This window comes from Antennarius striatus, chromosome 5 (assembly GCF_040054535.1).
Source record: "Antennarius striatus isolate MH-2024 chromosome 5, ASM4005453v1, whole genome shotgun sequence".
Taxonomy (NCBI): domain Eukaryota; kingdom Metazoa; phylum Chordata; class Actinopteri; order Lophiiformes; family Antennariidae; genus Antennarius; species Antennarius striatus.
In genome coordinates, this window is record NC_090780.1 from 26,282,022 (window position 1) to 26,303,904 (window position 21,883).

The 21,883-nt window shown below is 51.6% G+C and overlaps 1 protein-coding gene across 1 annotated transcript in view; it reads left to right on the top strand.

The window, feature by feature from the left end:
* LOC137595829 (metabotropic glutamate receptor 7-like) overlaps positions 1 to 21,883 on the top strand; it is a 50,854-nt gene that overhangs the window by 16,084 nt on the left and 12,887 nt on the right. Inside the window, exons 2-5 of the mRNA XM_068316155.1 lie at positions 13,212 to 13,428; positions 20,225 to 20,354; positions 20,461 to 20,615; positions 21,719 to 21,856. Of these exons, the coding sequence (XP_068172256.1) occupies positions 13,212 to 13,428; positions 20,225 to 20,354; positions 20,461 to 20,615; positions 21,719 to 21,856 (640 nt within the window). The remainder of the gene's footprint in view (positions 1 to 13,211; positions 13,429 to 20,224; positions 20,355 to 20,460; positions 20,616 to 21,718; positions 21,857 to 21,883) is intronic.

Sequence of the window (21,883 nt, forward strand, 5' to 3'; positions counted from 1 at the left end):
TGTGTGTGTGTGTGTGTGTGTGTGTGTGTGTGTGTGTGTGTGTGTGTGTGTGTGTGTGTGTGTGTGTGTGTTGTTCAAATGTCTTCTGTGGTGGTAACTGTGATTAATGTGGAGGAAGTAAAGCGCTAGCTGATAGCATCGTGCTGACGCTACTGAAACTCTGCTCACGTCCGTTTTTCTGTTTTTAACGGCAGACAGAAGTTGTTTCGGGGCTGTGAGGAGCGTTAGCTTCTGAACACGGATGCTAACTGCTAACTCGTGTTCTTCTACAGTTCTAGTGGGATGCTACTGAAACCAACTTGAAGCCTGTTAGCCGTTGCTCAGGGTTTAGCAGCCTGTGGCTAACATGTAGCTGCGTCCACCATAAAACATGATTAGCACTGGAGCTAAGACATGCTAACGGCTAAGACATGCTAACGGCTCTGATCAATAGATGGATTGACGACAGGCTGTTAGCATGGTTACAAACGTCAGGCGTGTCACTTCCTCCTACTGGGGGGGGCTGTTGCCCCTCCCCCTCAGACAGGTACACACGGCGCTGCTGCCACGGCAACGGGGCGGAGTCAGGTCGATAGAGATGGCGGTTTGATTCTGTTACCCCCCCAGCCTATCCATCTATCGCTCTGCCCCCCACCCCCCATGACTCCATCAGTATTCCCATCACCCCCCCACCAGCGACTCTCCAGGATTTCCATTTCCAGCCTGATATAAAATTTATTGCCTGTTGGCCACTGAGATCAAATGCATGTTGCATGGCTGGCCAGACATCTGTACACACACACACACACACACACACACACACACACACACACACACACACACACACACACACACACACACACACACACACACACACACACACACACACACACACACACACACACACACACACACACACACACACACACACACACACACACACACACACACACAGACACACACACACACACACACAGACACACAGACACACACACACACAGACACAGACACACACACACACACACAGACACACACACACACACACACACACAGACACACACACACAGACACACACACACAGACACACACACACACACACACAGACACAGACACAGACACACACACACACACACACACACACACACACACACACAGACAGACAGACACACACACACACACAGACACACACACACACAGACACACACACACACACACACACACACACACACACACACACACACACACACACACACACACACACACACACACACACACACACACACACACACACACACACACACACACACACACACACACACACACACACACACACACACACACACACACACACACGGAACAATCTTTGATCCTGGCTCTATTTTTATCTTGGCCTGTCGTGTTTATATGATACGTGATTTGTGAGAGATCTTAGTGTGTGTGTGTGTGTGTCTGTGTGTGTGTGTGTGTGTGTCTGTGTGTGTGTGTGTGTGTGTGTGTGTGTGTGTGTCTGTGTGTGTGTGTGTGTGTGTGTCTGTGTGTGTGTGTGTCTGTGTGTGTGTGTGTGTCTGTCTGTCTGTGTGTGTGTGTGTGTGTGTCTGTGTGTGTGTGTGTCTGTGTGTGTGTGTGTGTCTGTCTGTCTGTGTGTGTGTGTGTGTGTGTGTGTGTGTGTGTGTGTGTCTGTGTCTGTGTCTGTGTGTGTGTGTGTGTGTGTCTGTGTGTGTGTGTCTGTGTGTGTGTGTCTGTGTGTGTGTGTGTGTGTCTGTGTGTGTGTGTCTGTGTGTGTGTGTGTGTGTCTGTGTCTGTGTGTGTGTGTGTCTGTGTGTCTGTGTGTGTGTGTGTGTGTGTCTGTGTGTGTGTGTGTGTGTGTGTGTGTCTGTGTGTGTGTGTGTGTGTGTGTGTGTGTGGTAGTAAGTAGGGCACCTCTTCCTTCAATTTGACAAGCAGCATCATAACAATCAGCGTTTCCATGACAACAGCGTTCAATCTTTTCAGTCGGGTTCCATCAGGACCGTCACGCCTAGCGCAATGCTAACACGGCATGCTAGCACCCGCTAACACGCTCACAGTCACTATGCTAGCTCGCTAAGGATTTGTCAGGATAGTTTGGCATGCTAATTTCCTAGTTAGCATCTGACTCATTAACGCTTAAGCTAACGAAGCTAACACCTTCTAGGCTGTTAACGCCGTCGTCTCCTGCCACTTCCTGTCCATGGGATGGGTGACTCACCCTTCATACGTCCTTAAGCCCCGCCCTCCTATTGTCTTTAAGACCCGCCCTCCGTCTGTTTCTAAGCCCCTCCCCCCTCTAGCTGGGGGGTTATCCAAAGGCAGGTTAGCATCCTGTTGTGCCGGCGGTCTTAAAGTTTTAGCTGGGGTGTAATTGTGCTAATTTCCTGGCCCCCGGGGGCCGCGGCTCATTAAAACACGGAGGCTCCGTGTCGAGTCGGGGTCGCGGCCCCCCAGGACCCGACCTGCTGCCCCCAGAGAGCAGCTCCAACATTTAGACGAGTTCGCCTCACAGGCCCCGCCCCCAACGCCATCTCACAAACCCATCGACCAATAGGACGAGAGTCAAAGTCCGCCTCCGGAACCCTGAACTGTAATACTGTAGTACTGTTACTGCGTTCAGACTGTAGTACTGTTACTGCGTTCAGACTGTAGTACTGTTACTGCGTTCAGACTGTCGTACTGTCACTGCGTTCACACTGTAGTACTGTTACTGCGTTCAGACTGTAGTACTGTCACTGCGTTCACACTGTAGTGCTGTAACTGCGTTCAGACTGTAGTACTGTTACTCCATTCAGACTGTAGTACTGTTACTGCGTTCAGACTGTAGTACTATTACTGCGTTCAGACTGTAGTACTGTTACTGCGTTCAGACTGTAGTACTGTTACTGCGTTCAGACTGTAGTACTATTACTGCGTTCAGACTAGTACTGTTACTGCATTCAGACTGTAGTACTGTTACTCCATTCAGACTGTAGTACTGTTACTCCATTCAGACTGTAGTACTGTTACTGCGTTCAGATTGTAGTACTGTTACTGCGTTTTCAGACTGTAGTACTGTTACTGCGTTCAGACTGTTTTACTGTTACTCCGTTCAGACTGTAGTACTGTTACTGCGTTCAGACTGTAGTACTATTACTGCGTTCAGACTAGTACTGTTACTGCATTCAGACTGTAGTACTGTTACTCCATTCAGACTGTAGTACTGTTACTCCATTCAGACTGTAGTACTGTTACTGCGTTCAGACTGTAGTACTATTACTGCGTTCAGACTGTAGTACTGTTACTGCGTTCAGACTGTAGTACTGTTACTGCGTTCAGACTGTAGTACTATTACTGCGTTCAGACTGTAGTACTGTTACTGCGTTCAGACTGTAATACTGTTACTGCGTTCAGACTGCAGTACTGTTACTGCGTTCACACTGTAGTACTGTTACTGCGTTCAGATTGTAATACTGTTACTGCGTTTTCAGACTGTAGTACTGTTACTGCGTTCAGACTGTAGTACTGTTACTGCGTTCAGATTGTAATACTGTTACTGCGTTTTCAGACTGTAGTACTGTTACTGCGTTTTCAGACTGTAGTACTGTTACTGCGTTCAGACTGTAGTACTGTTACTGCGTTCAGACTAGTACTGTTGCTGCGTTCAGACTGTAGTACTGTTACTGCGTTCAGACTGTAGTACTATTACTGCGTTCAGACTAGTACTGTTACTGCGTTCAGACTAGTACTGTTACTGCATTCAGACTGTAGTACTGTTACTCCATTCAGACTGTAGTACTGTTACTCCATTCAGACTGTAGTACTGTTACTGCGTTCAGACTGCAGTACTGTTACTGCGTTCAGACTGTAGTACTGTTACTGCGTTCAGATTGTAGTACTGTAGTACTGTTACTGTTTTGTCTTCCTCGTGTCTTGTCTTTATCCCTCCCCCGGCGCCTCTGGCCCCGCCCCCCGGGTCTCAGCGTTTGATTGGCTGTTTAATCTTTAATGGTTCTGACTGGAGCGGCCCCCGTCGGCCCCCCAATTGTCCCCCGGAACAGAAGGAGCACGACTCCGACGCTGCGCCCCCCCCCCAACAAGACCCCCCGACTCTGTTCTGCTCGGCTCGGCGGAACGCCGCTCCACCAGGACACGAATAGAAACACGTCAAACACACAACGACACGCTCAGGTCCCGTCAGGAACACGCTATTAACGTGTCTTTATAGTCGATAATGAGATTCATGAAAAGAAAATCAAGGACGTCTGAGTCAGCGCTTCACTGAATGGAGTCACTACGTACAGTTATAACCACAGGTTATGAACCACAGGTTATAAACCAGTGGCTCAACCCACGTAGCATGTTGCTCGCTAAGGAAACGTTAGCTGACGGTAGCATTGTGCTAGCAGCTTGTTTTGGTTCCTGGAGCTCCTGAATGCTTCACAATGATGATTACTTTTATTCCCCAAAGGGAATGACCTTTGACCCCCGGTCGTTCCCTCGTGTTCTCTGGAGAACCTCCATCGGGTCGCTGCTCCTCCTTACGCCGCCGTTCCTGAAGCCCTGAGACGAGGTGGAGACTCGTCGTTACGCTGAAGGCCGAGCGGATCGACGCCGATCGACCGCGGCTTCAAGACGGCGCCGGCGACAGACGTGTCTGGAAAACGTTTGGCCCTCAAAGCTCGCCGCGCGTCGGCGCAGTGGAGGAAGATCGAGCTGTGGTGCCACTCGAAGCGGCGGGGATTCCGCTGGACATCAACCCACGTGTGCAGGACGCCGCGCGCGTGACGTTCGGTCACGCGCGTGAACGGCCGCCGTGCGCGTGAACGTCAACAACCGTCGCACCAGCGCCGTTACCAACGGTTACGAGGCATCTGTGCCGATAGCATTCTCTCATGAACACAAACACGACACATGGTGTGGGTCGCACCTCATTTGTCAGTGTGTGTGTGTGTGTGTGAGTGTGTGTGTGTGTGTGTGTGTGTGTGTGTGTGTGTGTGTGTGTGTGTCTCCTCCAAATAGAATCATTAGTCAGCGCGTGTGGGCGCACAGGATCACACTGTTTGCATGTTTGTTTCATCGTTATGTACATACACGGAGGTGGTGTGTGTGTGTGTGTGTGTGTGTGTACATATGTCTGTCATGTTGTGTAGCTTTCCATGTTAGCATGAGTGTTGTACGCTGATATAAGCTAATGGTGCATCAAGATGTCAAAAACAGATTACCGTTAGCGACGCAGCTAAGCTAATCAATAGCGAATCAATAATGAAAGCTTACATGTTTTCATCGTGAGGAATGTGCGTGATGTGGAACACGTCTGTTCAAAACGCAATCAAACTACGGTAGAATCTCCTTCAGTTAATTAGAGCTTCCTGCTAGAGCGCCCCCTGGTGGTCGTTAGTAAACAGCTACCGATTAGCCACATTTTGTTTAAGCCACCAGGCTTTTGGTTTCTGTACTAACGATGATTCAGGACTGTCTCCCTTTACTTACCACTGATGCGTCAGTGCGTTAGCATGGCTAGCTTACATTTACTTCAACAGAAGCTAATGCTATTAAAATCTAGATGCTAAACACGATGAAGACAACGTGAGGAAGGCGTGTGAGAATTTTCATCCTGATAACAGGATTCAGCTAGCGTTAGCCTGTGTTGGCCTGCTAGCGTTAGCCTGCTTTAACCTGCGTTAAGATGAAAGGGAAGGAAAAGGAAGTAGGTTTTTATTTCCTAAATTTAAACATCAGCATTAAAGTCCTGCGGTTGAGAAATGTTTCCACGCGCTGCTGTGGTGATATCGTTAGCGTCTCATTCGTTGGCCAGGTTCTTCAGGAATTATCCCATTATGTCCTTCCAGTCGACACGTCGTAACAGATATTAATCTGGTTTGTTTTCCTCTCCTGGATTGATAATCTGCTCCTACTGGATGTCGTGAGCAGCGGTGATGGAGGGAAAACCGGTTAACGGCTGGGACTCTTTGTTTCCCTGCCACTGCGAACATTTCAAATTGATTAATATGAATATCTGCTATAATCTGTCTAATCCTAATCCCGCCGCTCACGAACACAAACCTGTGTGATTACAGCTGGAGCGCTACCTTCAGGCGCAGCAGCCAATCATTCTTTGTTTGGGGCAACGGCGTTGTCGTAGCATGCTAATGGCCTCCCCTGCAGATGAATGACCCAGGCGCCCCACCCCCACCCCCTTGATGTATTTAGCGTGTTAGCTTAATCTAATGAGGTGATTACTTTGAGAAACAAATGGCTTCATTAGCAGCACATCTCCAGCAGCATGCTAGGTGTGCTCCACAGGTGGCCTTAATGCCACCTGTGGCCCCCGCCTCAGGTTGCCCCCCCTTTTCAGACACTCCTTCGGGGCTTGTCGCTCTGCTCTCCTGTGAAATGCTAATTCCACAGGAAATTGTAGTGAAATTGTGTAGCTTTGCAGACAGCGCCTCGTTGTGTGTCTGAGGCGTCACACAGACCCACAATTTCCTGTCGTTTTTCTTTCTCACTTTTATTTTCCATTACAATACCAGCAATTTTACCCCCCCGGCCCCCGGCGCTCTGACAGCGATAGCCTGATCCGAACAAAGCCATTCCATTTCCAGGCCATCCATCCTGTGTCTGCGAGCCGGCGTTGGGCCCGGAGTGTAATCTGTCTGCTTCAGCGTGCATGATAGCTTGTGATAGCTAGCGAGCTAGCCGCTAGCCAGCACTAGGGGGAGGGGGTCATTCAGTTGGGCAACTATCTGTGTGAAACACGCCCGGCGCAGAGCTGAGCGACATTTAAAGAGCCCTCAGGGGGCGGGGCGCTGTGGAGGTGAGAGGGCGGGGCCACGCAGAGAGCCAGGAGCGCCTCCGGTCCAGTTTTTCACGGCTGCTCAGCAGAATGGAGACGATGCTTTCAGGAAGCGTAGGACGCCTGATCGATAGCGACGTCTCAGGGACCCGAGGAATGAGCGACGCATTTGTTCGTGTTCGTAACCGCTGGAGACGGGTTGACGTCTAGCATCAAGGACCGCTAGAGGATGAGAGAGGAGAGGGGGGAGGGGCATAGTGTTCTGTGTTTATGTGTTCCATGAGTTCCAACAGCGTCGTGTAAACTCAAAGTAGCATCATCGGAAACACCTGGAAAGTGGTACACACCTGTGTTTACTTCAACACATTCTCTGTAACAGGCCACGCCCACTCAGCTGTTTGGCTTTGTCTTTCCCAACAAGATGGTGGTCAGTGAACGCAACATGAAGCATGTGGGTCGGTCCTGACAACACGATGAGTCTACATACAAACTACATACAGACAGCATAAGGAGACTATATACAGACTACATAAGGAGACTACATACGGACTACATAAGGGGACTACATACAGACTGCATAAAGAAACTACATACAGACTACATAAGGAGACTACATACAAATTACATAAGCAGACTATATACAGACTACATACAAACTACATACAGACCACAAAAGGAGACGACATACAGACTACATGCAAACTACATACAGTCTACATACAAACTACATACAGACCACAAAAGGAGACGACATACAGACTACATTCTTGTTCTTCTTCTCGAGTCACTACGTATCATCAAATGATTCCAGTCCATTGTTGGATGCATTGTCTGGCACTCGGGGTTAGATCAGCTAGGTCCTCTTGGGTGTAAGAAGTCGGAAGGAGTGGGCAGACAAGAAGATGTTGCATGGTCTGATCCTCTCCACACAGACAAGAGATGTCGCCGTTCTCATTAAACCCCCACTTTGTCAAGTTTGTTTTGCATCGGCCGACAGCAGTTCTCAGGCGGTTACGGCAGGACCAGAGAGGCCATGCTTCACTGGCGCCAGATGGAAGAGATTCGCATGGCCTGGTAGAAGACACTGTGTGTAGGGCATGGGTAAGGTGTTCTGTCCACAGAGTGACACGCTGCTTGTCCGGATTTCTGTCCAGAGCCTCTACAGAGTGCAGGAAGCTTTGCCTTGACTTTAGCCTTTTTGCTGTTGGCTCTTGATCGTAGAGTTGGTGGCGGGTGGGATGCAACTGTCCTCCAGATGCTTGGTGGAGCGATCCCGCTCAGTAGGTATAGGTCATCAACCTTTGTAGGCTTCGAGCAGCCAGTGACAGCACGGAAAGCCGAGTTTAGCACAGTATCAACCCTGGTGGCATGGGCTGATCTACACCAGACCAGTGATGCATACTCCGCTGCAGAGAAGCATACAGACAACGCTGTTGTACGCACTGTCTTGGCATCAGCACCCCACTTTGTGTTGGTAAGCTTCCTGAGAATGCTGTTCCTTGATGCAACTTTAGCTTTGGTCTTTGTGATGTGTTCCTTGTAGGTTAGAGACCTGTCAAGTGTCACCCCTAGGTAGACTGGATTTGAGATGTATTGTAGCCTCTTCCCGTACCGGCTGATCTGTAGCTTGCGATTGGCTTCCCTGTTTTTCAGATGAAATGCACAAATTTGTGTTGTGCCTGGGTTGGCCCTTAGGTGGTTGATGGAGTAGTAAGGGATGAGCAGGTCCAGTGCATTTGAAAGGGAGACTTCACCTGCTTCAAAGGTACTCTTCTGGGAGGCAATACACAAATCATCAGCATAGAGGAAACGTCTTGTGTCTGGTTGGGTTGGTTGATCATTAGTGTAGATGTTGAACAACAGGGGGGCGAGCACACTACCTTGAGGGAGTCTGTTCTTCTGTGTCCTCCATCTACTCCGACTACCATTCAGGTCTACAAAAAATCTGCGATTTGATAGCATATTGCAGATCAGCTGGGTGAGCCTGACATCTGGCGTCATCTCATGTAGTTTCCTGGTTAGTATGCGGTTGTTGACTGTGTCGTACGCTGCAGATAGATCAACGAATGCAGCACCTGTGATTTTCTTCTTCTCAAAACTATCCTCAATGAACTGGGTTAGATTCAGCAATTGGCCTGTGCATGACTTCCCAGGTCTGAAGCCTGCTTGCTCTGGCATAAGTAAGTCATCAACAAAGGGAGCTATGCGATTCATGAGGAGGTGTTCAAACAGCTTGTACATGTGGCAGAGCAACAATATTGGTCTGTAGCTCTTTGGGATGGCAGGATTTTTGCCAGGTTTCAGTAGGGCAATGACTCTTGATTTTCTCCACATCTTTGGGATCTTGTTGGAGGCGACACATTCATTTATCAGACTGAGAAACCATCTGCGTGCACCTGATCCAAAGTGCTTGATCTGTTCCACAAGGATATCATCAAGACCCGCAGCTTTGTTGTTCTTCATGGACTTCATTGCAGATTCTAGTTCACCCACGGTGAAAGGCCTTGTGAAGCCTGTAGAGTCTTCTGAAGGCGCATCAGACACTTGAGGAAGTTTGGCCCTTGTGTACGTTGTTGAGGATTACCCCGACTATTGAGCATGAGTTGGTGGGCAACCTGGTCAGCGGTGACTTGCGGCCTTGATTGCAACTTGGTGTAGTCGTTTCCCAGGATACGGATAGTCTTCCAGGCTTTCCTACTACTATGGGTCATATCAGTTGATTCCGTTAGCTCTTGCCACTTCTTCCGTCTTTCTTCTGTGATGGAATTTGCTTGTGTTTCGCCAAGCTCGATGGTGTCAACACCAAAAGGGATCATTCTCAAAATGCGAGATGTAGTCATCATATAATACCTTGGAGTCATCTGGATGTAATTTTTTAGGCAACCACGAGGGATGTTACAACATGAGGACGTCTTGACTGATTCTACAATGGCATCATAGTTGCTTGGAGTGGCTGGAAGATTCACAATGGCAGAGTCTAGGTCTTTGGCAAAGCCTTCCCAGTTGGCTTTCTTCAAATTGAAGCGTCGCCTAAAAGGGACAGTGCGAGGAGAAATGACTACATTGATCTTGAGACCTATTGGACGGTGTTGGGTGTGGGGAATTGGGTCCAGGACAATCTTCTCACACTGATCGGCAATGGCATCTGATGCAAAAATCAGATCTGGATTGTATCCCCTTCTCCATCGGGAGCTATTTAAAGAAGGAGGGAGCTTAGCATCGTGGATGAGAAACAGTTGATTAGATTCTGCCCAGTTCTCAACCAGCTCACCATCTTCGTTACTTTCAGCATAACCCCAGTTGACACTGTGGCTGTTAAAATCTCCCATAATCACGTTGATGCGATCATCGGTGGGATCAGGGGGAATGTCAAAAATAATGGAGGGTGGTTTATACACTGAAGTGACAGAGATTCCCTCTGTGCAGATGGTAATAACTTCAATGTTGTTGTCAGAAATTGATACCTTGTCTGTATGCAGACCTCTGCGGAGAAATACTGCACTCCCATACTGGTCATGTGGTCTCTCAGCGATGAGGGTCATACCAGAGATGCGAGGACGGATGCGTGAAGGTCCACGATGTGTCTCTTGGAGACAGAGGATGTCGCAGTTATTCTTGATACATAAATCCAGCAGGAGATCTTGTTTGGCGCCAGTAAGTTCTTCAATGTTCGATGATATCACACACAAGGCCGGTCCTGACAAGGACCCATGCTTGCAACCTTGGGCACCACCGAAAGATCTGAGGTCTTGTTGAGTCATATTAGCAACAGATAGAAAAACTGCTGTTGATAGCGTAGTGTTGTTAAAGGATTCGCAAGTGCAAAAACACCTGACACGGACCGCGACGTGAACGCTCCTTCAGTGGCCCCCACAGACTACATAAGGAGACCACATACATACTAGATAAGGGGACTACATACAGACTACATAAGGAGATTATATACAGACTGTGGCTATTTCTTTGGACAACAACAGAGACTGAAGGAGAGTGTTTGGCGGCTAACAGGTGATTGGCTGACGGGGATGTGACAACTTGTGATTGGACGAGAGGACGACAATTCTCACATTTAAATGTTGAATTTAAATTTTAATGAAATGGGAATGAAGCTGAAATTCAGTGTCGTCTCCCCAACAGGCTGAATCAGAGAGAACTGCTCGTCACACACACATTGGTGTGTGTGTGTGCGTGTGTGTGTGTGTGTGTGTGTGCGCACACCACATCTGCTGAGACCCGCCATACACCCAGAGTCTCATCTAATCCCACGCTATCTGGTCTCCCTCCATCCATCATCTCTTCCCACTCCTCCCTCCTGATTCAGCCAATCAGAAGAGAGTCTCATCACGCTGCTCATCTCACCTTCAGCCCCCCAGACCCCCCAGAACCTCCAGGAACTCATCAAAGCGCTCCAGTCAGCAGGAAGCCTTCCTGTCTGTTGACACTCATCACACACGCGTTCTTGACTTTCTGCTCTCGTGGGGACGCCTCCTCACCGGTGGAGCCAGCAGACGGGGACCGATCCTGGAACGGGTTCTGGACGGAACAGAAGTCGTGTTCCAGCTGGAGGAAAGGTCTACGAATAAATCCCGATGCTGTGGAGGATGACCCCTAAATGCGTTAAAAATGTGCACTGCGAGGAAGTCAGCTTTTAATTAGTGAATGTCAGAGGAAATTTAATTGGACCTCCGCTGATGCGTCAGGCCTCACCTGGCCCCGCCCCCATCCCTCCCCCGGCTCCTCCTCTCAGTAGACCAAGAGGTGAGAGTAGAGGGCAGAGGAAGGAAGAGGAGGATGTGAGTTGTGTCAGACTGGTGTTGCTTTGTGAATCACTGCATGCTGTTGCAGGCTGGTCCTCGATAACACACACAGATACACACACACACACAAACAGACGCTTGCCGCCGGGCGCCGTGTGTGCCACGTCGGCGTGTCAGCCTGATGGGGTTCACGTCTCAAACCGTCGTATGGAACCAGATGTGGAATGCTGGGTAATTAGTAGAGAGACAAACACTCAGCTATGAGAGAGTCACGACTTCAAGTCCACCCCCTCATTCCTGTGTCGCTTCATCCGAAGGAACGGCCGCTGGACGTCTAAAGGAACAGCCCTCTGTTCCGCCCTCTGACCTTCTGTTAGCATGTAGCTCATGCTAGCTCTCACCAGGTTCTGATCCAATCCCAACAGCCGGAGGAGAACCAGAGGATCGTCATCACCTGGCGACAGCTGATGCTCCGCCTCCAGAGAATACACCAGGAAGCTGGGGGCGTGGCTTCCTCTGGGCTCTAACTCCAGACTCCGCCAGGGGCTGCTGAGGGTCACTGAGGCCCCGCCCAGACAAACAGTCGGTTAATGACATCAGCAGAAGGTCAACGCATCCGCCGGCGGCAGCGACGAAGCTGCGTTCAAATGTCACCAAAAAATGTCAGTCAGGTGTTCGCCGCTCGCCACCAACGCCTGAGGCGTCGGCGCTCAGGTGAACGGAGCCCTCTGGGTCCCTGAATGTCACATCGTCATCCCTCTTCATCCTCATCCTCCTCTTCCTCATGGTCAGCTGACGGTGTGTCTTTATAATAAAATAATATAATTAATATATAAATCTATATAATGTAATGGAACACGTCCCCTCTGCTGAGTGCAGCAAGTTCATCCACCGTCGTCGCCACCCGCTCAAGCAGGAAGCCGCTGGAGCGGAGCTAATTCCGCTAATTCTGCTGCTGAATAATGTAACGCGGCGTCTTGTTGGCTCATCAGCCTTCAGCCACGTTCCTCTAATGGACTCCTAATTCTGAAGGTGTGGCGTGACGCCGCCGACACCCTTAGCGGAGCCATTCTTCCTCTCGTTAGCGTCAGGATTCTCTCGTTTGGGCTAACGAGGTCTTCATCAGCCCGTTAGCTTCATCAACGGCGCTCAAACCCCAGGAAGCTGCGTTTCATCAGACTTTAACAAAATCTGTTGATGTTCCTTTAATTACTCCACGTTTACTGTTTGTCTGGTTTATTCCCCCGTCAGGCGGGTTTTATTACCCTCATCCAGGTTTACATCTCTGTCTCTGTCAGATTTGATTGTTCTCAGTCACCATCGACTTGTGTTTTCACCAGTAGTTTGACCTTTGAACTTCAGGGGGCGTGGCTATGATGTTTACCTGCTCATTCAGGTCAGGTGTGATCAGCTGAGCATTCTGCTTCCTGTCCTCAGAACTTTGACCTTGAAGTTCTGACCGTAGCGAGTCGAGTTCACCGGAAAGCTAACAAGAACTGGTTTATAAAGACATTCTCATCTCATGTATCCTATCTGGTATCGTATTTTATATCTCATATCGTATGTTATATCGTATCTTATATGGTCTAGTATCTCGTATCGTACCACATGGTTTCGTGTTCTCAGACTTCGTTCCTTTGTTCTTTAGACCTCACTGATCCGTTTCCTCTCTGACCCCTCCCCCCCCATAGATCCCTCAGGTGAGCTACGCCTCCACGGCGCCCGAGCTGAGCGACGACCGGCGCTACGACTTCTTCTCGCGGGTGGTTCCTCCGGACAGCTTCCAGGCTCAGGCCATGGTGGACGTCGTCAAGGCGCTGGGATGGAACTACGTGTCCACCGTGGCGTCGGAGGGCAGCTACGGCGAGAAGGGGGTGGACGCCTTCATGCAGCTGTCCAGGGACGCAGGTGAGACGGGGAGTGGGGCCTGGAACCAGAAAGCCCACTGCCCTGCTAAAGCTAACGGATGAATGCTAACTCCAGTATTCTGGTGTAATTGCTCCTAAATCCTCTGATCCTGATGCTATCAGTCGCCGCGGCGATGCCTCCTATGCTCCCTCGGCTGACGGATGCGTGACGAGGAGCTTAACGTGTTTGTGTGTGAACGGAGCTCAGGTGTTCAGGTTATCAGCAGGTTGGGCTCTAATCCACCTGCTAGTGATGAATCCACCCGGTATCGACCCGGAGGTCCCCCATCAGTCGCACCTCCATGTTCACGTGAAGAGAGTCAAAGTCTGTGGGATCCCTGCACTGATTGATTGTGATTGGCTGGCGATGCTAAGTGTTAGCTAACGGTCTCTGTCACCTCCATGTCGATGATTTGGAGTGTTAGCATGTTCTCTAAGTGTTAGCATGTTCTCCTGGGTTGTGGAACCAGACATCGAGCCAAACGAGTCACATCGGTCGAGGTAAACGAGTCACAGACTCCCGGCCCTCAGGGCCCTCGTTCCCTCACGGCAGGAAAAAACGCCGTAACAGGCGTGTCTTGGGGATGGGGCAGAGTGCTGGCGGGGTAACGGGGCTTTAATGCCCCTGGCAGCACGTTGGAGGAGGGAATACCGTCTGAAAACACCAGCAGCTGCAGGGTTCACTCCCTGCGATGCGCCGCGCTGGCACGAGCTAACGCTGGTTTTCCTGGAACGCCTTCAGGTTCTAAACGAAGTTCCCTCAAGGCTGAGCCGTAGCCACGGTAAACAGATTAGCTGCTGAATATTATGGTCTGGAGAGCCTCCGTCTCCTCAGACAGTGCAGATCAGCCTCTAAGATGCGTTCAGGATCATCGCTGCTCAGGAATTAAGAACCACGGCTGTTTTTACTGTTTGATCTTCATCCTGTCGTTGGAAGAATTACATCCTGACAGGAACTACAGCTCCCATAATGCTCTGGGGGATGTAACAGGAAGTTTCATCCGTGGGCTACACGTCAGTTTGTTAGATAACCTTTAGCATTTAGCCGTTAGCTCGTCTGTCTACAGTAAATCGTTTGATTGATCCAAAGGTTGTTGGTTCTAAACTCCTGAGTGTGATGTCATCAGAACCACTGACGGCCAATCAGGGATCAGCTCACCTATTTGAACTGGAAGGAAATGGAGTGTTAATTTATACACACACACACACACACACACACACACACACACGTGTGTGTGTGTGTGTGTGTTCCGGCTTATGCTGTGTTGTCAGCTTCGATGCTAATGGCTAGAAGCTAACAGCCCCTCCTCTACATGCTGCTGCTTCACGGATCCATTAGCGTACCCATTAGCATGCCCGTTAGCGTACCCCTTACCATACAAATTAGCGTACCCATTGCCGTACCCGTTAGCCTTCCAGCTAGCGTACCAGTTAGCGTACCCATTAGCGTGGCCGTTAGCGTACGTACATACTAGCGTGCAGCTGCATGCCAGTTCCTCCTCCTCCTTCTTGGTCGTAAGCTGCCCCCGCCCCCGTGCGTTTATTTATAGATTTATTGCGCTGGGGGGGTTATCAGGAGCAGCGCGCCAGTTAGCGCTGAATAATCCTGCTGTTTGATTACCCAGGATTCCCGGCTGGCGCGCGTCAGGCCCCTATTAGCCTCTTTTGTTCCCGTAAACATGGAGCGGTGACACGTGTTTAGCATCGGTGAGGGGGGGGTGGGGGTGTGGATGTGGGGGGGCTGCAAATCAAAGGAGTGGTTGTTTCACTTCACCTCGACGGCACGAGGTCCTTGGGAGGGGCGGGGCTGAAGCAATTTGGAGGGGTCTGAATTACTTTGTGGGGGGAGGGGCCTGGAGCAATTTGAGGGGGGGTCTCTCATGGTGAACTGGTGTTTGCTCAGTTGATCGCCGTCGGACGAGCAGCATCCATCAACACGCCCCCCGCCCCCCCACTTTAACTCCACTAACAGTTATTTGTCTCCCTTGGAGCCGCGATGCGTTCGGGTGCCTCTGCTCTGGGGGGGGCGTTAAAGAGGCGTTTAATGTCAGCGCGGTGGTTTCACGCCCACCCCTGCGTCGCATCAAACTATCAGAGGCGACCCCCCCGTTTGGAACACCTCCCCCCCCCGACGGTCCCCCAGGTTCACCCTAACGTCTGAGGAACACGAGCGATGAAGACCACAGAGACAACCAAACAGGAAGTGAACCGGCAGCTTCCCCCCCGCCTGACGGGCGTTGGGACCGGGGGGACGGCTGTGTCCGCGCCGACCCTGAACGCACCGTCAGTGAGACACAAAGATCTGAGGGTCCAGGTGGTTCCTGGTTTCCTACGGGCCTCAAACGCCTCGTCCTGACGGCTCGTTAAACGGAGACGTCTCAGGTCGTTAGCGGGGGGGGGCGTGAAGGTAGTGACTCACTCTGACTCACTCTGACTCGTGACTCGTCGGTGAGTCGCCGTGACGACCGGGGCTCATTAGTGTGTGAATCATTGGGATTCCAGTCAGACCTGCGGTGGATCTTCAGTCGGGGGGGTCACCCCCCGGGCGACGCCTCCTGTTGCATTTAATGACCTTTCAGGGACGAGGTTCATCGATCAGCATCTGAACACGTAGCTGTCGCTAACGGGCTAGCACGCCGTTTCTTCAAGCAGCCATGAAAAAGAGGAAAGACGACCAATCAGAAGAGGAGACGCCGACGGGACGCACCTGAAGAGGGGGCGGAGTCAGACAGAGAAGACGACACATGGTTGGAACAACACGCCAGAAATAAAAAACTACAGATCCCACAACCCCCACCCTGCTAGCATGTTGATTGTCCTCGGTTCTGCCCCCCCCCAGGGTGAACCGGGAAGCCCCCCCCCCCCTGGACCAGGACCTCATCAAGTGATCATTCCTCTGGAGGATAATTGACTCCGGTTCCTTGATTAGCTTCTGCTAGCCGCTAGATTAGCGACGGCGCCGCGGCGGAGCGGCTCACTTCATTAGCATAGACATCATTTGATTCATTACAGGTGTGTGTGTGTGTGTGTGTGTGTGTGTGTGTGTGTGTGTGTGTGTGTGTGTGTGTGTATTACAGGGTCCTGTACTCACTAATATGTATGTGTGTGATCAGTAGCCAGAGTGTGTGTTCTAAATTTCCCTTCGGGGATCAAACCAGTATATTTAAAAAAAAAAGTTTTTTTCTGATTTATTGAACAGAAACATGATATTGTGTTTTTTCCCGGTGTTTTTACGTTCTACAGACGTCTGGTGGTTTAAAATGACGTGAACTTTTTATGTGGTGTATTTTTAGCGGGTTAAACCTGGAGTCAGGAAACGATCCTGAAGCGTTTTTGTCCTCTTCACTGTCGATGCAGCGTGTCGGCCCCCGTGGACGGACACACCAACGCGATCAAAGCACGGAAATGGAGCGCGACCCGCTAACAGGCTGTAAATAGCGAGGCTAACGGCGAGGCCGGCGGGTCGCACGGCTCCAGCGGCGCTCTTTAATAATTCAGCTTCGCTCTAATCTGGACGCCGCAGCATCCAACCCGCATCAGCATCCGACAGCAGCAGCGCTAACATCCGTCGTTTCCCTCGGCGACGTCCGCCTGAGGCGAGATCAAACAGCCTCCCGCCACCAGGAGGCGCTAGAGCCTGAAGAGACGAGAGAAGGATGAGTGATGCAGTGAGACCACACACACACACACACACACACACACACACACACACACACACACACACACACACACACACACACACACACACACACACACACACACACACACACACACACACACACACTGGTGTGTTTCCTCTGAGGTCTGTAAACTTTCATCAAACGTCTCTGGGTCATTCCCTGCTAACGCCGCTAGCGGTGCTACTCATAAATTGAGTAGCACCGAGAGGAAATGTTGATCCAGGTGATCACTCTTCACTTAAGTACTGTGTGTGTGTGTGTGTGTGTGTGTGTGTGTGTGTGTGTGTGTGTGTGTGTGTGTGTGCGTGCGTGCGTGCGTGCGTGCGTGCGTGCGTGCGTGCGTGCGTGCGTGCGTGCGTGTGTGTGGTGGTTCTTTATGATGCTGAGCGTCAGCCTGAAGGTCAGAGTTGGCGCCACCGCCGGGGATCCGTCAGGCCTCGGCGGTCCCGTCCGACAGACGGATGCTCCGCCTCATCCGTCTCCATCCGCACAGGACGTCACCTAGGAAACGGGGGGAGGGATGAAGGAAGTGTTTCCTGTGAGGGGATTGGACCCAAAAACCTCCGGGACACCAGTGATGAAGCTCATTTACATCCAAATGGTTGTCATGGAGACACTCTTCCTCTGGTCCCCGCCCCATTGGCCCCGCCCCTCCTCCCGTAGAACCAATAGTTCTTTTCAACCTGGATGACATTTTTCTCGTGTCATAGGATAGAAAGTTTCCCCAGAGGAGTGTGTCCACACACACACACACACACACACACACACACACACACACACACACACACACACACACACACACACACGTCTGATGAACTTTCCATGTTTCTCTGGATGTACCTGCTGGAAAACCTGAAGACTGTTTCAATATACATGAAGGAGGAAGAGGAGGATGAAGATTAAAATGTTGAAGAGGAGGAGGAGGATGACGATGATGATGATGATGAAGAGGAGGATGATGATGGTGATGATGATGATGATGAAGAGGAGGATGGTGATGATGGTGATGATGATGATGAAGAGGAGGATGGTGATGATGATGATGGTGATGATGATGAAGAGGAGGATGATGATGAAGATGGTGATGATGATGATGATGATGAAGAGGAGGATGATGATGATGATGATGGAGAGGAGGATGATGATGATGAAGAGGAGGATGATGATGATGATGATGAAGAGGAGGATGGTGATGGTGATGATGATGATGAAGAGGAGGATGGTGATGATGATGATGGTGATGATGATGAAGAGGAGGATGATGATGATGGTGATGATGATGAAGAGGAGGATGGTGATGATGGTGATGATGATGAAGAGGAGGATGATGATGAAGATGGTGATGATGATGATGATGAAGAGGAGGATGGTGATGATGATGATGGTGATGATGATGAAGAGGAGGATGATGATGAAGATGGTGATGATGATGATGATGAAGAGGAGGATGATGATGATGAAGAGGAGGATGATGATGATGATGTTCTTCATCTGATTTGACTCGTTTTATTTTTCTGATTCTATTTTCTTGGATTTGAAAATCAATATTTTCATCAGGCGTGACGGAGAATCAATTCCTCCTTTAGGAGATGCAGGTGTGTGTGTGTGTGTGGGGGGGGGGGGGGGGGGCTCAGGGGGGCAATCAGGTCCAGACTGACCCCCCCGCGCTGATGGCGTCCTGAAGGTGCTCTCATCATCAGGAGGGGTGTGGCTAAGCGGTTCTGAGCGACGCACAATGAGAGGAGGACACGGCGGCCGATGAACCCCCCTGGAGGGGGAATCAGGAAAGGGCGGGGCCCCGTGACGGCGATGCCACGCCCATACCGATCACACTCTACACGTGTCACTTCCTGGTGTCGTGTTTCTGCTTCCTGTCGCTCTGGTTCAACTGCCCCTGTTCGCCGGCTGAGGACTTCCTGTCCGTAGGTTGAGGACTTCCTGTTTGTCTCTGATTGGTTGAAACCTCTCGCCCTGCAGAACTATCGTGTGTGCAACCGTTTCGCTGACTCATCAGGAAGCGATCGATGTTTTTTCCTCCGGTTGCTAGGAGACGATTCCGTCGCCCGTTTCTGTTAAACCTGCAGCTGTTTGGAATGCGGCCCGACAGCCGCCTGCAGCTCACCTGGATCAGACCTGACCAGTCGATGTGGCAACCAATGGGAGAGCGACCGGCGCTGATCCCGCCCCCATGTTTCATTCACACAGAACGGCGGTCTAAAGCCCCGCCCAAACGCCTTAGGCCTCTCATCTCGCACCTGGAGGTCCCTCTGGTGACCTTTGGCCTTGGTGTCGCCACCCGTGTGCATCCATCACGTGTGGGAGGAGCTACAGCCGACGCCGCGGAGCGGGTGGGGTCAGAAGGTCACGTGACCGTCGCCGTGGTGGGACTAGGCTCCGGCGCCGTCAGTCAGCGATCCTGATGCGACGCGTCGGCGCCACAAACATTTGTTTTCCCAGAAGCGCCGTGACGGGGCGATCCATCAGCCGCCGCTCAAGAACCTCATTAAGGCGGGGCATCCGTCAGCTGAATGTGATTGGCTGTCAGTGACAGCAGCGCCGTAAATCCCTCTGAACGCACGGCGCAGCTTCACCACTCATCAGCCGGAGGCGTCGGGAAGGAGGGAAGGAAACAGGAAGCTGATCAGAGCTACTTCCTGTTTGGTTTGGTCCCACAGGAAGTAGAACTGTCTGCTCTGACTGGTTTGTGGGCGTGAACCTTTGTGGTTGTTGACCCCGCCCCTCCTGGCTGACAGCAGCTGCTACTGACGGTCGGGTCCTCGGGGGTCGGGTCCTCAGGGGGGGCGGCGTCCTCGGGGGGGTGGTTAAATGCCAGATGGCGGCGGCGGCTCTCGAGCAACGGCGTTCTGATTGGTGTGAACCCTTCACCTCCGTCTGCAGTGACATTTACTAAATGGCAAATGAAAATGTGATTAGTCACGCCGGTCCCTGGAGGCCCCGCCCCCTCGGTAGGCCGCCGCCCGCACGCCACCGGAAGCGCTAGAACTCCACGAGTACAGCCGCGTGTGGCTCGCAGCGCTGTCGAGGGGGCGAACAGGAAGCCTCGTGACCAAACAGGGAGTGGCCATCTGACACTTCCTGTCTCGTTGCCCCTCCCAGGTGGGATCTGCATCGCCCAATCGCTGAAGATCCCCCACGACCACAAAGACTTCGACAAGATCATCCGCCTCCTGCTGGACACGCCCCACGCCCGCGCCGTGGTGCTGTTCGCCGCTGACGAGGACATCAGGTGAGTCCGGGGGGGTGGGGCTTCACCTGGAGGTGGGGAGGAGGCGGGGCCTCACCTGGAGGTGGGGAGGTGGGGAGGGGGAGTAACTGGTGTCATGTGACCTCAGGGGCCTCCTGAACGCCAGCCGGCGCGCCGACCAGGTGGGGCACTTCCTGTGGATCGGCTCCGACAGCTGGGGGGCAAAAAGCAGCCCCATCCAGCAGCTGGAGGACGCCGCCCTGGGGGCAATTACCATCCTGCCCAAGAGGGCCACCATCAGCAGTAGGTCACCTTCATCACCATCATCATCATCATCATCACCTTCATCACAGCCTCTCTGCTAATCCCTCTGCTAGCACCTCTGCTAATCCCTCTGCTAGCACCTCTGCTAATCCCTCTGCTAGCACCTCTGCTAATCCCTCTGCTAGCACCTCTGCTAATCCCTCTGCTAGCACCTCTGCTAGCGCCTCTGCTAGCCGACATGGTGGAAACGAGCTAACAGTTAGCCTGCGTCAGCATAGAGAAAGGCATCATGGGAGGACAGCGTGCTTTTTGCTGACGTCGGTTCAGACGTGACAGCTAGCTGTGAAGCTAACTGACAGTTGTCTGCTGCTCGGTTGCCGTGGTAACGACACTTTGTAGTCGTGATGTGAGTCACATCGTCCTCATTGGAGGGGCGTCAAAACGCCCCCCCCTTCGGTTAATTTGCATGACTTTATTCTCTTATCTGACAGGGGGCGGAGCTAGTTAGCGGTGAGGCGGATCTGAGGGTCCATCAGCTGTCATGCTGCTGAACTCCCAGCAGGCCTTGCTGTAATGAGGAACCCCTGATGCCTCATGGGAATCTGAACAGAACCCGGAGTGGCTGGGGTGGGGCCGGGGGCGGGGCCGTTTGTCCAGGTGGGGCATTAGTGACATCACACGCCAGAAACACGTCTGAACTGGAGCCGCCGCCGGATGTTGGACGGTTGCTGATGATGCGTTCGGGGACCCACTGCTCCATCTGCTGGAGCCGGCGCCGCCTGAGGTGTCTCCCCCCGCCGGATTAGCAGGGGTTAAGATCAAGGCCCCGCCCCCTCACAACCACTTCCTGTTCCTGTTGTCGGGTGTGACGGATGCGGTGGAGTTTCGACTCATCCGTCTGGAATCATCTGACGGGCTTCCTGGCGTGACCCTGTTGTTGTTGTCATGGTAACTGTGGCCCCGCCTCCTGTGTTTCCTCTGCTGTGATTGGTGCAGAACGTCCTGAACTGACCTATCTGGTGGTTGTCTTCCAGGCGTCATGAACACTTTGCCCTGTTCTTTGTCTGCAGGCGTCATGAACACTTTGCCCTGTTCTTTGTCTGCAGGCGTCATGAACACTTTGCCCTGTTCTTTGTCTGCAGGCTTCGACGCCTACTTCACGTCCAGAACCCTGGAGAACAACCGGAGGAACGTCTGGTTTGCTGAGTTCTGGGAGGAGAACTTCAACTGTAAACTGATGAGCTCCTCCAGGAAGGACGACAGCAGCAGGAAGTGTACAGGTGAGCTCTGCCTGGTCATCCACCTCC